The sequence below is a fragment of the Neomonachus schauinslandi genome, chromosome 15 (assembly GCF_002201575.2).
Source record: "Neomonachus schauinslandi chromosome 15, ASM220157v2, whole genome shotgun sequence".
Classification (NCBI taxonomy): domain Eukaryota; kingdom Metazoa; phylum Chordata; class Mammalia; order Carnivora; family Phocidae; genus Neomonachus; species Neomonachus schauinslandi.
In genome coordinates this window covers 4791523-4807951 of record NC_058417.1, presented here as the reverse complement: position 1 = coordinate 4807951, position 16429 = coordinate 4791523, and the positions used below count along the sequence as shown (strand labels likewise).

The 16429-nt window shown below is 50.0% G+C and overlaps 1 protein-coding gene across 1 annotated transcript in view; it reads left to right on the top strand.

Moving 5' to 3' along the window:
- The window catches only part of LOC110584475 (myosin-3), a 20751-nt gene extending 4748 nt beyond the window's left edge, over positions 1-16003 (top strand). The window contains exons 7-39 of the mRNA XM_044921863.1: positions 818-881; positions 960-1058; positions 1782-1885; positions 1971-2109; positions 2510-2628; positions 2712-2861; positions 3586-3756; positions 3858-4164; positions 4277-4347; positions 4982-5069; positions 5158-5275; positions 5678-5801; positions 5891-6027; positions 6113-6368; positions 6569-6811; positions 6902-7078; positions 7191-7336; positions 7415-7505; positions 7930-8319; positions 8423-8549; positions 9859-9977; positions 10151-10347; positions 10729-10912; positions 11563-11728; positions 11995-12119; positions 12681-12989; positions 13091-13294; positions 13370-13495; positions 14410-14580; positions 14674-14778; positions 14941-15036; positions 15145-15282; positions 15862-16003. Of these exons, the coding sequence (XP_044777798.1) occupies positions 818-881; positions 960-1058; positions 1782-1885; positions 1971-2109; positions 2510-2628; positions 2712-2861; positions 3586-3756; positions 3858-4164; positions 4277-4347; positions 4982-5069; positions 5158-5275; positions 5678-5801; positions 5891-6027; positions 6113-6368; positions 6569-6811; positions 6902-7078; positions 7191-7336; positions 7415-7505; positions 7930-8319; positions 8423-8549; positions 9859-9977; positions 10151-10347; positions 10729-10912; positions 11563-11728; positions 11995-12119; positions 12681-12989; positions 13091-13294; positions 13370-13495; positions 14410-14580; positions 14674-14778; positions 14941-15036; positions 15145-15282; positions 15862-15888 (5088 nt within the window). The 3' untranslated portion in view covers positions 15889-16003. The remainder of the gene's footprint in view (positions 1-817; positions 882-959; positions 1059-1781; positions 1886-1970; positions 2110-2509; positions 2629-2711; positions 2862-3585; positions 3757-3857; positions 4165-4276; positions 4348-4981; positions 5070-5157; positions 5276-5677; positions 5802-5890; positions 6028-6112; positions 6369-6568; positions 6812-6901; positions 7079-7190; positions 7337-7414; positions 7506-7929; positions 8320-8422; positions 8550-9858; positions 9978-10150; positions 10348-10728; positions 10913-11562; positions 11729-11994; positions 12120-12680; positions 12990-13090; positions 13295-13369; positions 13496-14409; positions 14581-14673; positions 14779-14940; positions 15037-15144; positions 15283-15861) is intronic.
- The last annotated feature ends 426 nt before the right edge of the window (positions 16004-16429 follow it).

Below are 16429 nucleotides of genomic sequence, written 5' to 3'. Positions count from 1 at the left end.
GGCATATAGCCAATGACAGAATGAAACTCAGCAGCGAGACAATTTCATGAAAAGCTCAATAAACAGGGAGTAACTGGGGGCAGGGTCTCCTTTAGACCAGGTTGGCAGAAAAGGCATTGAGGGGGGCCGGCCTGTGAACCCCAAGATCTGTAGGATGGGGAGGGACAAAGGGAAGAGCAAGCACACACTCTCTGAGGGGGGGGAAGGGCAGGTATAGTCAAGGGACCCACGAGAGTATGCGCGGCGGCAGCAAGGTGGACAGGAGGTGGGTCCCACAAGGTGGGGGAAGAGGTAGACAGAGGTCTGGTCATGTAGGAGCTTGGAGGCCACGAGAAGGGGGCTGGATTTTATTCCGGAAGTGTCTGAGGGATTCTGTAAGCTGGGAAATGATATGGCTTCATTTGCATCTTGAAAAAGGTCACTCTGGGCGCCTGGGTGGCTCAGTCGGTGAAGCGTCTGCCTTCAGCTCAGGTCATGATCTCGGGGTCCTGGGATCAACCCCGCATCAGGCTCCCTGCTCTGCGGGGGGCCTGCTTCTCCCTCTGCCCCTCCGCCTGTCTCTCATGAATAAAGAAATAAAATCTTAAAAGAAAAAAAAGTCACTCTGTTACTGTACAACTGGATGGGGTCAGGGGTTTGGAGAAATTGTGGGGCGAAGGGCATGGAAGCGAGGGACACATCACACTGGGCAGAGAAGGGAGAAGAAGGAAGACACACTGAATTTTAGGTAGGGGAAGAAAGCTCCTGTTCACGTTGCCCAGGAGACCAGCAGAACACCTGGAGCCACGTAGACACTGGTGTCCCTTTCCCCCCACAGGGCAAGTTCATCCGAATCCACTTTGGGACCACTGGGAAGCTGGCCTCTGCGGATATTGAAACTTGTAAGTCAACTACAGAGCAGATGGCGTCTCGGGGTGGGTGGGGCAGTTTGGAAAACAGCGCCGTGTTTGTGTCCACAGATCTGCTGGAAAAATCAAGAGTGACCTTCCAGCTGAAGGCTGAGAGAAGCTACCACATCTTCTACCAGATCCTTTCCAACAAGAAGCCCGAGCTCATAGGTGAGGCATCTGGGCCCTGACGTCACCAGACCAAGTAGAGCTGCACCTGCCTATACATAGGTGACTCGGCAGCCAACGGAGGAAGTCTGTTTTAGAAGTGGGATGGGGCTATTTTTGACAGCGATGTGCCAGTTTGAAAGAAACTGAATCCCCTGGGCAGGAAGGAGTTTAAACCACAACTGAATTCAGCAAGGGCTCATGAAAACCTTCTGAACAACTAAGCATTTAATTGTCCTTCAGCGCCCCCTGGTGTTCTGAAATAGGAAGCAGCCTCTCTCCAGACCAACAGCCCCTCGTCCCACACCCAACACAGGCTTGTGTGCACGCCATGTGCTTGCTCCACCTTCTGGTCCCAAAGCCTGGAAACAGGCTGCAGCCCTTCAACAGGTTTTGGAAAAGGCTATGATAATACCAAAGCACCTGTGCTTTCCCTCGGTGTGGGCTCCTCTCCTGACCCAGGCTCAGCTAGCTTCCCATATTAAATTTCCCCAACCTACACGGATAATGCGCCATTCACGCGCAGAGCAAGAGAACCTAAATGTTCTCTCGGGGGCTCTTAATCCACAGGGCACAGGCACGCTGCAGGAAAGCAATTTCTGACTCTAAATTCAATTTGAGCTCCAGTGGTGAAAGTCTCAGCCCAGAATCTAGGAGCTCAGATCCACCGGGTAGATGTTTCCTTTGCATCTGTGTGACCTCTTTATTTGAAATTTCTTGTTTCAGAGCTGCTGCTTATTACAACCAACCCTTACGACTACCCGTTCATCAGCCAGGGTGAAATCCTGGTGGCCAGCATTGACGATGCGGAGGAGCTGCTGGCTACGGACGTAAGTAGAATGAGGAGGAGGGTGTGGGGTGCTCCTCCTCCATCACTGGGATCAGCCGACTAATATGCTGTTCTTTGGCTGTCAGAGTGCCATTGACATCCTGGGCTTCACCCCAGAAGAGAAGTCTGGGCTCTACAAGCTCACGGGAGCCGTGATGCATTACGGGAACATGAAGTTCAAGCAGAAGCAGCGGGAGGAGCAGGCCGAGCCGGACGGCACCGAAGGTACGAAATAACCACAACAGGCCATTCACCAGAGCTGGGTGAGGGGTCAGTGGAGATCATTTGCTGCCTCTTTTGAAAGCAATGAATCCTCTCCTGGGCTCCAATGCCTACCGTTACCACCCCCATTTGCTGAATCACAGGAATGGGCCTGTTTCAAAGGCAATGAGACATGACCAGGGCTTTCTGGAACCCAGTCCTGCCTTCCCATGAAATCTATTGTATTCTTGGAGTGACTTAGCTTCCACTGGCCACATACAAGCATTTAAAGATAAGGGATGTAAAAACAGCCAAGACAAGCTTCGCCAAGCTTTGAAACGTCTGCAGAATTTTTCAAAGTTGTTCTTCTACTTTGCCAAGTATCAGGGGTGCCCCTTTGTGATCGTTTTTCTTTTCCTGGCAGTGGCCGACAAAACAGCCTATCTGATGGGCCTGAACTCGTCGGACCTCCTGAAAGCTTTGTGCTTCCCCAGGGTGAAAGTCGGGAATGAGTATGTTACCAAAGGTCAAACCGTGGATCAGGTAAGCTCCTGCTTCGAGGCTGCGAGAGACACAGGCTTCCGATGGCCACTGCCTTCCAACTCCTGTGATCTTTCCCCCAACAGGTTCACCATGCTGTGAATGCCCTTTCCAAATCAGTTTATGAAAAGCTGTTCTTGTGGATGGTCACTCGCATCAACCAACAACTGGATACAAAGCTGCCAAGACAACACTTCATCGGTGTTTTGGACATTGCCGGCTTTGAGATCTTTGAGGTCTGGGTTCCTTAGGATCGTGTTTTCATGTGGGGTGGGATTGGTCATCATGATCCCATAGGAAGATATCAAGGTGAGCAACATGTCAGAGCATCACATCGTGTAGGAAACTGTAGGGCAGATAAGGTAGAAGAGAAACACCTTGCGGGGAGGGGGGTTGTATAATTTCAAGAGAGCAGAAGACTTGGGACAAGTGGAATTTTATAAAGGACATTGTTAAATGGATAAAAGAAAGCACTCAAATGCAATCATTGACATAGGTAGAGCCAGGCATATAGAGGATTTGATAAGCCAATCACGTGACCTTTACATAAATATCCTGCTGGTTCTGGGTTAGAAGCATATAGCCGTTCTTGAGAGCATATATTTTGTGTCTACCAGACACAAGACATGCTGGCGAATGGAAGATGAGTTTGTAGTTTATAGAGGAAAACAGAAGGTATATATGGTACATGGAAGAGTAACTATAAAATAAGGCAGACCATGGTTGGTGCACAGGAGAGATCCCAACCACAGGGACTCAGGAGACAGAGAAACACCTTCTAGCTGGAAGTTCAGAGAAGTCTCCAAGGAAGAGATGTGATCTGGGCTAGACGTTGAAGAACATGCCCATATCTGAAGGGTTAAATGAGCTGGCAAAGAGGCAAAGAGGAGGCAAGGTTGATGGGTCTTTGATTTTGAAGGAAGTCTGACTTTGCACGTGAACACTCTATTTTGGTATTAGTATAACAGCCTGGAGCAGCTGTGCATCAACTTCACCAACGAGAAGCTGCAACAGTTCTTCAACCACCACATGTTCGTGCTGGAGCAGGAGGAGTACAAGAAGGAGGGCATCGAGTGGACCTTCATCGACTTCGGGATGGACCTGGCTGCCTGCATCGAGCTCATCGAGAAGGTCTCCTGATCTGTCCACTCAGTAACGTCTTCTCATAAACTCTGTGGCTTATCCTACAGCTCATATTTACCCTATATGCATTTTGCTTTGCTTTAATCCAGCCCATGGGCATCTTCTCTATCCTGGAAGAGGAGTGCATGTTCCCCAAGGCCACAGACACCTCCTTCAAGAACAAGCTGTATGATCAGCACCTGGGCAAGTCCAGCAACTTCCAAAAGCCCAAAGTGGTCAAGGGCAGGGCTGAAGCGCACTTCTCACTGATCCACTATGCAGGCACTGTGGACTATAGTGTCTCGGGCTGGCTGGAGAAGAACAAGGACCCGCTGAACGAGACCGTGGTGGGGCTGTACCAGAAGTCCTCCAACAGGCTCCTGGCGCATCTCTACGCCACCTTCGCGACAGCAGACGGTAACAGACTCCACAGACTGCCTTGTATTCATGCTCTCTCCTGCCACTCAGTTCACAGGCCCGAGAAACCCCGGGAGATCTGAAAACAGCACACGCCATCTTTGTCTTTCAGCTGACAGCGGAAAGAAGAAAGTCGCCAAGAAGAAGGGTTCTTCTTTCCAGACTGTCTCTGCCCTTTTCAGGGTAAGAAAAATACAGGCTTATTGGCTTGTAATTGGTTTAAGTGATCTCAAAATGAGCAATGTAGAGATTCTGACCTTGGTTTATTTAAGAATAGTAACGTGGTCTTACTCTGGTCTTACCCTGGTCTTAATCTGCTGTTACTTGGTGAAGCTGAATGGCAGTATGATAAAATATACATATATGAATATATATGATTATATAATATATAGTAACTATATAAATATATATAATATATAAACGAGATTTAACAAATGTTGGCCCAGAATTCAGTTATTTTGTACTGCTGGTAGTTGAGTTGGCTGGCCTGGGGGATGAGTCCTCAGCACAAACTTTCCCACTTGCCTGAGGGACCCAAGCAATAGCATCTCAAGCTCCCAGCAGAGCCAGACACATTTCTGGAATTGGTTTCAAAGAGCATTTTGTACGTGGTTAGTCTCTGGCTCACCGTGAGGCAAAAGACCATTATATCAGTTATGTGCCTGTACCTCTAGTCATTGGGTTATTTTAAAAAAGAGTTAAATAATTTCATTCTTTAGATTTCATGATACGTTGAAAATATAGATCTTATTTTTCATCACAGTATATCTCCGTCTTTGTAAAAGCCTACAGTAGACTGTCAAATTTCATCTTTTAGGAAAACCTGAACAAGCTGATGTCAAATCTAAGAACGACTCATCCTCACTTTGTGCGCTGTATAATTCCCAATGAGACCAAAACCCCAGGTAAGACCCCTGCTGACGCTTGCTGTAGATGGTGCTCAGTTTCTGCGAAATCCCTCGTGAAGCTGATGTCTCTCGCTTCTCTTCCCAGGGGCTATGGAACACAGCCTTGTCTTGCACCAGCTTCGGTGTAACGGTGTTCTGGAGGGCATCCGCATCTGCAGGAAGGGATTCCCAAACAGGATTCTCTATGGGGATTTTAAACAAAGGTGTGTTACAAAAACGTTCTATATGCTTCTTGCTGTGGTGTGTAGATGCTGGAATTTGAGAGGGAGAAATACCGATATGAAAAGGCCCACTTCAACAGAGCAGTTGTAGACTTTCATGTCAAATGATTGACCTACCTCCCAACCAAGGTATACAGCTTTTTTCTTCCACGTTTTCTCAAGGGCGTGTCTGATATATGATACGGCAGGAAAAGGCCTGCCCTAAGCTTCAGGAGGCTTGGATTCCAGGCCACCACCTAGCAGTGTGACGATGGGCAAGTTTCTTTCCCTCTCTGGACCTTGGCCTTCTTGCCTGTTAGATAGAAGAGAGGCCTGAACTAGTTGGTCTCCAAGGTTAACGTCTTTGCTAATGGTCTGCGATTGTTTCTGTGTCTACAACGGCAGATACCGAGTGCTGAATGCCAGTGCCATCCCTGAGGGACAGTTCATTGACAGCAAGAAAGCTTGCGAGAAGCTGTTGGCCTCCATCGACATTGACCACACTCAGTACAAATTTGGACATACCAAGGTAATGCCTCGGTTCTGAAAGATGCTGGCCCGCAGTCCCTTCTGGACTTCTCCATCACAGGGACTCATATCATCCTTCTCCCCTGGAAGGTGTTCTTCAAGGCTGGCTTGCTGGGAACCCTGGAGGAAATGAGGGATGACCGCCTGGCCAAACTGATCACCCGGACGCAAGCGGTGTGCAGAGGGTTCCTCATGCGTGTGGAATTCCAGAAGATGGTGCAAAGAAGGTTGAGCAGGGTCTCTGTTCAAACATCAGCTCTTTGGGGAGCATGGGGGGGTCTCTCCTGGAAAGAACTCATATTTTGTTTTCAGGGAGTCCATCTTCTGCATCCAGTACAACATCCGTGCCTTCATGAACGTCAAGCACTGGCCCTGGATGAAACTCTTCTTCAAGATCAAGCCTCTCCTCAAGAGCGCAGAGACTGAGAAGGAGATGGCCACCATGAAGGAAGAGTTTCAGAAAACCAAAGACGAGCTCGCCAAGTCAGAGGCAAAAAGGAAGGAACTGGAGGAAAAACTGGTGACTCTAGTACAAGAGAAGAATGACCTGCAGCTCCAAGTGCAAGCCGTATGTCTTTAGGATTGTTTACCTTTGCTTGTGGATTTCATTATTTAGAAAGACAGGATTTGGGGTGGGGATTTTTGCTTTGCAGTTGGGATGCTTCCTAAAGGACTTCATTTATACCAAGGTACTGGAATGTCACAAACCTTATCTCATTAAAGGAAATCGTGATTCTTCTTTTTTTGTTGTTGTTTTTTGTTTTAAAGGAAAGTGAAAACTTGTTGGACGCAGAGGAGAGGTGTGACCAGCTGATCAAAGCCAAATTCCAGCTGGAGGCCAAGATCAAGGAGGTGACTGAGAGAGCAGAGGATGAGGAGGAGATCAACGCCGAGCTGACGGCCAAGAAGAGAAAACTGGAGGACGAGTGTTCAGAGCTCAAGAAAGACATTGACGACCTTGAGCTGACCCTGGCCAAGGTTGAAAAGGAGAAGCATGCCACGGAGAACAAGGTACGCTCTCTGTGGGTCTCTCCAGTTTCATGTAGTCATTGCAAACCAGACTTTATTTCTTCTTATAATTTGCTTGTGTCCTCTTCTTAGGTTAAAAACCTTACCGAGGAACTCGCGGGGTTGGATGAAACCATCGCAAAGCTCACCAGGGAGAAGAAGGCCCTCCAAGAGGCCCACCAGCAGGCCCTGGATGACCTCCAAGCTGAAGAAGACAAAGTCAATTCTTTGAGCAAAATCAAGAGCAAACTGGAACAGCAAGTTGATGATGTAAGTAAATAATGCTAATGGGAGTCCTAGAACTTAAGGGTGGGAAGAGCCCTCCCCAGGAACCCTCGGGTGCAAAGAATTTGTTCTCAAAAGGACATGATGCCCTTTTCAGCTGGAAAGCTCCCTAGAACAAGAAAAGAAGCTCCGTGTTGATCTGGAAAGGAATAAAAGGAAGCTTGAGGGAGATTTGAAGCTTGCCCAAGAATCCATATTAGATCTGGAGAATGACAAGCAGCAGCTGGATGAGAGGCTCAAGAAGTATGTCCTAAAGCCACTGACTTCAATCTTCTGAGTCTCTGGCTATTCTGTCTTCACAGTCTGCATTTCCCTTCACAGGAAGGATTTTGAATACAGTCAGCTGCAAAGCAAAGTGGAAGATGAACAGACTCTGGGCCTCCAGTTTCAGAAGAAGATCAAAGAGCTACAGGTAGGAGGCATCCCGGATTTTTCTTTCACGTGAAGGTCATGCATGTGGGCTGGGTGCTGTCTGCTGTAAGCCATTTCGAGCAAGTGGGCAGGAGCATGGGTCTGCCTGCCTCATCAGTTTCCTTTCTCCTAGGCTGACATAGCAATGGTGAACAATTTTTCCATAACTTAAAATATATAATGACGGTATTGGGGAGTCAATATTTAGTTGAATGGACAATGTCCTAGGTTGGTCACTGCAGGGGTAATGACCATGTTGGGGCAGGAAAAATTCATAGTAAAGGAAATTAACAACAGTCCTATTTCCCTGGGAGAAGCCCAACCATTGGTTTGTTTAATGAGAATGGAAACTAGCCTGTACTTGACGTTCAGAGTGAGTCACCCTGGGGACCTACTGCCCATGGGTGAATGGCCGCCCTCCACAGGCTCGGATTGAGGAACTGGAAGAGGAGATTGAGGCGGAGCGGGCAACCCGTGCAAAGACAGAGAAACAGCGCAGCGACTATGCCCGGGAACTGGAGGAGTTGAGCGAGAGGCTGGAAGAGGCAGGAGGTGTCACCTCCACCCAGATCGAGCTGAACAAGAAGCGTGAGGCCGAGTTCCAGAAAATGCGCAGGGACCTGGAGGAGGCCACCTTACAGCACGAAGCTATGCTGGCCACCCTGCGGAAGAAGCACGCAGACAGCGTGGCAGAGCTCGGGGAGCAGATAGACAACCTGCAGAGGGTCAAGCAGAAGCTGGAGAAAGAGAAGAGCGAGTTCAAGCTGGAGATAGATGATCTGTCTAGCAACGTGGAGAGTGTGTCGAAATCCAAGGTGCTCAGGCAGGATGGGACCCAGTGCTTTTGAGGAGAGACACCTCTGGGTCATTCCAGTCTGAATACGGACTATAATGTTCTCCTGCTTCTCAATCCTTTAGGCCAACCTGGAGAAAATATGCCGAACTCTGGAGGATCAGTTGAGCGAGGCCAGGGGCAAGAACGAGGAAATTCAGAGGAGTATGAGCGAGCTGGCGACACAGAAGTCCCGTCTGCAGACAGAGGCTGGTGAGCGATTGGATGGGATGGGCCACACCTTGTGGTCGCCTCTGGGGGGATGGGGGGACAACTGGTCAACACCAAAGGGCAGCGCCGTGTGGGGGAGAATCTCTAGGAAAGCATCTTTTCGGAGAGAAGCTATCAGAATAACTCAAAAAAGAGTAGTTCAAAATATTGTGAAGGAGGCAACATTGAGAGTTCAATAAAAACAGGAGCGAGAAAAGCAGATCGGAACAAGAGGGGAGTCAGAATATCACTTGGTTCAAGCTCTTTCAACATTAATAATACCTTGCATCAGAAAGAATCTAAATGGCAGAAATGATACTAGAAATGAATTCCCAAGGCTCTTCTATTTGTTGCTGCACACGAATTCAGATTTGTGGTCTGCAATCAAGTGTTTTAAGAAAAGAGATAAAGAAACACAGCCAATTTGTATAGGTTTCTGGTATGTAGTAGAAATATAGGGAAACAAAGGGGCGCCTGGGTGGGTGGCTCAGTCGGTTAAGCATCTGACTCTTGATTTTGGCTCAGGTCATGATCTCAGGGTTGTAGAATTGAGCCCCATGGCTGGAACCACACTCAGTAGGGAGTCTGCTTCTCTCTCTCTCTCTCCCTCTCCCTCTGCCCCTCCCCCTGCTCACAGTGCTCGCTCGCTCTCTCTCAAACAAATAAATCTTATATATATATATAGGTAACATTATCTGGGGCTTTCGCCTAGAAAATGTGGCCCCGCCTAGCCCTGGTCCTCCAGCCCATCATCCCAGGGAATCAATCAATCCTTTGCTGGCAGCCACAACCAAAACAACAAAGAAAAGAGGTCTAGTTGCCTCTTCTATAATCATCTTGGGGATTCACCTCTGGAGTCATAAGCTCTCTCCCTCCACCTTTTCCCTCTTACTTCTGCATGAGCATATAAACCTGAACCCACCACATTTACCCAAGAGTCTAACTTCAAATTACGAGCTATAAAGTCCTAAGGAAGGCACTATTTCTCTTAATGACAAATCAACAAGCAGCTGGACACACCAGCCCTGGAAGATCTGATGGGCGTTTTTAGGTGGTAATGTTTAAATTTACAATTGTTCTCAATGGGTTTTACTGACCAAAGTCACTCCAAGCTTCTAGTAGTTTAGAACAATACCTTATCAGTTGAGTCTTTGGTTTCTTTTTCACAGATATCTCTCCTCTCCCCCAAGAAAGGACCACACCTTGTCATTTACTCTCTCCCCGGATTTTAGCATGGTGCCTTACACACAGTAGGAACTTGATGAATGGATGAGTGCGTGAATAAAATGAAAATATTTCCTTCTGGACACAGGCGAGCTGAGTCGTCAACTGGAAGAAAAGGAAAGCATAGTGTCCCAACTTTCCAGGAGCAAGCAAGCATTTACCCAGCAAATAGAAGAGCTCAAGAGGCAGTTAGAGGAAGAAAGCAAGGTAAGTCATTTGAGGGACTGCTTTCCTGGTCTAACCTTCAATTACCACCTGCAGGAAAACAGGGCAACTTTATTCAGTAGGTGATGATAGCAGGAACACGCCTGGACTGTATCATGCACATGACACCAAAATGCTCATCCACTGGGGGCTCTCCTCCTTCTGGACTCCCGCAGGCCAAGAACGCCCTGGCCCACGCCCTGCAGTCTTCCCGCCACGACTGTGACCTGCTGCGGGAACAGTATGAGGAGGAGCAGGAATCCAAGGCCGAGCTGCAGAGGGCGCTGTCCAAGGCCAACAGCGAGGTGGCCCAGTGGAGGACCAAATACGAGACGGACGCCATCCAGCGCACAGAGGAGCTGGAGGAGGCCAAGTATGCAAGTCCGTTTGCCGGTAGAAGAACGAGAGGTCTCAGATGATGAGATGACAGAGGGCACTGGCTTTAGAGCTACTTGGGAATGGTTTTGTTATGTTACGAGGTGTTTCCTCACTTCATCTCTCTTAATGCAGTGCTGCGCGCGCCATGAGAGGGACCTGGCGTTACCACACTCCATTAAGACAAACAACTTTGATCTCGGTTAGAGACAAGGCAGGTTATTGATCACTGGTTTTTAGCAGACAGGAAGTTCTCCTGGGCTTCAGAGAGCAAATGAGTGTTTGAGTCACACAGATGAGTGATTCCAACTTGATGAACAGTGACGTTCAAGAGAATTGAGATTTGAATAGCGCCTGCTTCTCTTTCATATGCTTTAAGGAAAAAACTCGCTCAGCGCCTTCAGGATTCGGAGGAACAGGTTGAGGCAGTGAATGCTAAGTGTGCTTCCTTGGAGAAGACCAAGCAGAGGCTGCAAGGGGAGGTCGAGGATCTGATGGTTGATGTTGAAAGAGCCAACTCCCTGGCTGCCGCTCTGGACAAGAAGCAGAGGAACTTTGACAAGGTGTGGGGTCAGGTCCACACAAGCTCATTGGGGCTCCCCAGTAGTCATGGAAGGAGGAGACTGGGTCCCAGTCCTGCCTCTGCCCCACCAGCCATGTGGCCTTGGGCAAGTCCTGAGCTTCACTGGGCTGTCGTTTCCTCTGGTGTTAAACGAAACGGGCGTGGGATGGGAGTGGAGGTCCCCTTCAAGCATTGTCAGAGGAGATGAACCAATTGCTAGCATGTGTTCAGCTCCAAATATTTTTGTTCCCCCACACTGCTGGGGGCCTGTCTGGTGGCTGACATGTGGGAATCTAACTCGAGCCCCATTGGAAGGCTCTCTGAAAGCCTCCCTTTTAGTATGACCTTAAGGTTGATTTGAACCCAAGTTTTAAGGAAATATTTAGAAGGGCAGGGCCATTCTCATATTAAGAAAAGGGCAGTTATGCCCAGAGACTACCTTCTCAGAGGATCCACGAGGTTTTTAGAGATGGCAACTGTTGCTGATATGTTACTGATCTTGAACTCCTCAAATCATCAAGATCAAGGCGCCAGGCAAGAGCAACTGCTGAGGGAACCCCAATTCTAGGAGTATTTCCGTTAATGCTTATGCTTAGTTAGGAGCTTGGAGCAGAGCTAATCAAGGGCACACCTCTCATGCCCGTGTTCCAGGTGCTGGCCGAATGGAAAACCAAGTGTGAGGAGAGCCAGGCAGAGCTGGAGGCATCTCTGAAGGAGTCCCGCTCCTTGAGCACCGAGCTCTTCAAGCTGAAAAATGCCTACGAGGAAGCCTTAGATCAACTCGAAACTGTGAAACGAGAAAATAAGAATCTGGAGCGTAAGCGGTTTGCGACAGCCTGACGTCCCCCTTGGCACTGTTGGGCATGGCTTCGGGACGCAAATCCCTGCGCGCAGCTCCGTCAGGGCATGCACGGAAGGTGCCGCCAGCCGAGGGGGGAGTGCGGAGCCTCTGTCCAGACACAATCTTATCTCTAGGGAACAGCCACCTTAGAATGAGGGGGAACTAGTTACAAAGCATTCGGTAGGTGTTTACCGTGCCCGGAAACCTGTGCAGAGGAGGTTTCCAAACTTATGTCCTTGCAGAGGAGATTGCAGATCTCACGGAACAAATTGCTGAGAATGGTAAAACCATCCATGAACTGGAGAAATCAAGAAAGCAGATCGAGCTGGAAAAGGCAGATATCCAGCTAGCTCTTGAGGAAGCAGAGGTGGGCAGAATGCAAGCAGGCATCGGCGGGAGGGGGGTTGGGCACTGCCCCCCCCACCCGGGTGGAGCTGCAGCCCGTCAGGGGAGTGGGGAGGGGGTTGGCTGGCCTCCCTCTGTCTCCCTTCCTGCCTTCCCGTCTCTGTCAAGCCACAATCCCGAGGCCGGCTCCTTTCCTATCAAATGGCATGAAATGACACCTGTGGATTATCTTGGACTTAGTGAAGAAAAATCATTACATTAAAATAGGTCTAAAAATGAGGTTTTACCAAACTTTAGATGAACTTAAAGTATCTATAAGGTGCTATATGCTCCTAAGCATTAGGATGATTTAAATGTGATTATTGTTCGATAGTATAATAAAAAACAAACAGCAATGCAAGAGGGGTTATTTCTGCCCTGAAGGTAAGTTAGGGATTTAAAAAAAAAAAAGAAGATCGTTTTGAATATTGTATAGTCACAGTCATGAATATCCCGCTGAAGCTTTATCACCACAGAGGGTGGTGGTTTAGCGGGTTCTGTCCCTTCACTGGCACCATTTCTGTTTTGCTTTTGTTCTCTAAAGGCTGCCCTTGAGCATGAAGAGGCCAAGATCCTCCGAATCCAGCTTGAACTGACCCAGGTGAAGTCAGAAATTGACAGAAAGATCGCCGAGAAGGACGAAGAGATCGAGCAGCTGAAGAGGAACTACCAGCGAACAGTAGAGACCATGCAGAGCGCCCTGGACGCCGAAGTGCGGAGCCGGAACGAGGCCATCAGGATCAAGAAGAAAATGGAAGGTGACCTGAATGAAATTGAGATCCAGCTGAGCCACGCCAACCGCCAGGCCGCGGAGACCCTCAAGCACCTCCGGAGTGTCCAGGGACAGCTGAAGGTTTGAGACGGCTCCTTGGTGGGAACACTCAAAGAGGCTGACTCGCCTCACGGCCCTCCCGCCTCCACGCCAACTCGGCTTCTCCTTGCTTGTCTGGCTAGGACACCCAGCTACACCTGGACGACGCTCTCCGTGGCCAGGAAGACCTGAAGGAACAGCTGGCCATTGTGGAGCGCAGAGCCAACCTGCTGCAGGCCGAGGTGGAGGAGCTGCGGGCGTCGCTGGAGCAGACGGAGAGGGCTCGGAAGCTGGCCGAGCAGGAGCTCCTGGACGCCAACGAGAGAGTGCAGTTGCTGCACACCCAGGTGAGGGGTGGGCAGGCAGTGGGGAGAGCCCTGGGCCCGATGCACGCCCGGTTAACACCGCTCCTCCGGCCCTAGAACACCAGCCTCATCCACACCAAGAAGAAGCTGGAGGCAGACCTGACGCAGCTCCAGAGCGAGGTGGAAGATGCCAGCAGGGACGCAAGGAACGCTGAAGAGAAGGCAAAGAAGGCCATCACAGATGTAAGGCTTCCCCCCCCCCCCCGCCCCCACCTCCTGTGCTTGTGTGGTGGCCAGATTCGTACTGCATTGAAGCCCCTCCTTCTCCCGACCCTGAGATCGTTCCCCCTTGATAGATCGGGGCCTCCCCCGGGGCACATGGGGGTTGCATTCTGCTCCCAAACTGCAATCCATCTCTCCTGCATCAGACTCGGCACGTCCCCTCCCGCACTTTAAAAGGCCAATATGATAAATAATGGAGCATAGGGAAAAAAAAAAGACTGGAAAGGATTATAGTCCGTTTCTAAGGCCCACAGAGAGGTATGCTCTTTTCTTCAACATCTGACTTATTGCAAACATGAAAACGAGACCCTTAGATGTTGATGTTTCACCCAATGTCACCTGGCGTGAAGTTGGCTTCCCTCCCACCTGCACCGGACCCACCTGGGCCTGAGCAGCCAGCCTGGTCCCAGCGGCCACAGCTCCCACAGCGCCACCTGCCGCCTGATGGGGACCACTGCAGCTCTTCTGCTCTCGCGTCTGCGCGCCTGCCTCAATGCCCTGCCCGCCTTCCCTTAACTCACTATCCCCAAACCTGCCCTGTGGGGTACCAACCGGTCTTCTCCAGGTCTTAGGTTCCTTTGAAAACATACTGGTGATAATGAAGAATTTCCTGGGGCTGTAGGGGGGTGGGGGCGGGTAAGGTCCCAGAGAGGCCAGTTTAAGAAGGGGAAGAAACCATTTTCCACCTAGTCCCTGGACACTGCATTTCTGAGGTTCTGTTATGTACCTGGCATAGCTCTTCTCGTGTTCCATTGTGGAAGGATGGGCTCAGTCATTGCCTTCCCTGTTGTCCTTCTTCTCTAGCATGGCTCTGGTCCTCGGGGGGCCCAGGTTTTGAGAGCTCCGAGGCACCTGATCTTTGTCTGCATTTACAGGCGGCCATGATGGCCGAGGAGCTGAAGAAGGAGCAGGACACCAGCGCCCACCTGGAGCGCATGAAGAAGAACATGGAGCAGACGGTGAAGGACCTGCAGCACCGTCTGGATGAGGCTGAGCAGCTGGCCCTGAAGGGCGGGAAGAAGCAGATCCAGAAGCTGGAGACGCGGGTACTGGCAGGATGAACCCCCGGCATAAGCAGTGCCTCCGGCCTCAGCCGCTCCTTCTCCAGCCCCAGACCAACTTCCCAACTGTTTCCCCAGATCCGGGAGCTGGAGTTTGAGCTTGAAGGGGAGCAGAAGAAGAACACGGAGTCTGTCAAGGGCCTGAGGAAATATGAGCGGCGGGTCAAGGAGTTAACTTACCAGGTGAGAGAAAGAAAGCCCCGGAGGCATTTTCTCTGCAGAGCACAAACACCGCCCTGGGTTCTCTCTCCAGAATATGGGAAGAAACCCGTGGCCCAGAAAACTGGCCAGACCTCGTGCAACTCTGCCCCCTCCTCTAGCTACAGGCCGTGTTCTTGCTTTTAGAGTGAAGAGGACAGGAAGAACGTGCTGAGGTTACAGGACCTGGTGGATAAGCTTCAAGTGAAAGTCAAGTCCTACAAGAGGCAGGCTGAGGAGGCTGTAAGTCAGACAGCTTGGGATTTTTGAACAGCAGCCTGGGCTGTCCCTCACTGGGAGCTCTGAGACAGGTGCATGCTCCCCTTACCCGCCTGGGCTCTTTGGTTTTAGGACGAGCAAGCCAACGCTCACCTCACCAAATTCCGCAAAGCTCAGCATGAGCTCGAAGAGGCAGAAGAACGTGCTGATATTGCGGAATCTCAAGTCAATAAGCTTCGCGCTAAGACCCGCGACTTCACCTCCAGCAGGGTAGGTGGTTCCCATGGGCACTAGAGGCCCCAGATGGAGAACAGCAAGTGAATGCCAGGGTTGTCGCTCGGGGGCCAGCTGGGAAGAGCCCACAGTGATGCAGACACCTTTGAGCTGGAAGGAACCTTGGAGATCCCCGTGCCTTAGGACTTGGTCAGTCTCAGGCTCAGGAAAGGAAGGGATTTGCTTCAAGTCACTTAGCTGAGAAGAGCCCCACCAAAATGCAAGTTGCGATAAAGCAAACAACAACATCCTGAAAAGGAAGGCGCATTTTCCGGCTGCGATCGTTCAGGCGCCCTCTGCTGGCGCTAAGTCTTCAGTCACTGTCTGTGTAGGTAACCGATAACCAGAGGCAGGAAGTCCCCAAGGGTGGGGCGTGCTCTCTGCGGGTCAGTTTCCCAGGCTCTGGGGTGACTCCCTCCACGTATGCAATTGTGTATTCTCCTGAGGTCCAAAAAATATCCTGTGTCCTACCGAAAAACACAAGCAAGCAACTCCCCGATGCTTGCGGGGACAGGGGACAGGAGAAAATGGGTCTCTGCCATCTGACGTAACTAAAAACGCCTACTTTCTTTCCAGATGGTGGTCCATGAGAGTGAAGAGTGAGCGATCCTCTTCTGAGCAGGACGGAAAATATGCAAAATGTATATTTTCATGGTTCCTGGCCATTTCCGCGAATTTCCGTGCGACTCCTTCATACGAATTAAACTTTGCTTCGTTTTCAACTCGAGGCTGTTTCACCGTATCTCTTTTCTCTTCCCTGGGTGGAAACGGCTCACTGCTCAGTGATTTTTGTGCCTGACGTTGACATCTCCATCAGCAGATGGCCTGAAAAATTCCTCTGGTGTGTGTATTTGGGGACAGGGAGAGATTGCTTTTATTTATTTCTGAAGGTTTTTTTTGTTCGTTTTTGGTTTTTTGAGAGAGAGAGAGAGCAAGCGGGGAGGAGTAGAGGAGAGGGAGAGAAAGAATCTTAAGCAGGGTCCACATTCAGCACAGAGCCCATGAGATCATGACCTGAGCCAAAAGCGAGAGGTGAACCCTTAACCAACTGCACCACCCAGGTGCCCCGAGAGATTTCTTTTAAATGTGAGATTGGATCATAAAGAAAAAATACCCTTAACCACTGCTTCAGCAGAGGGAGGAG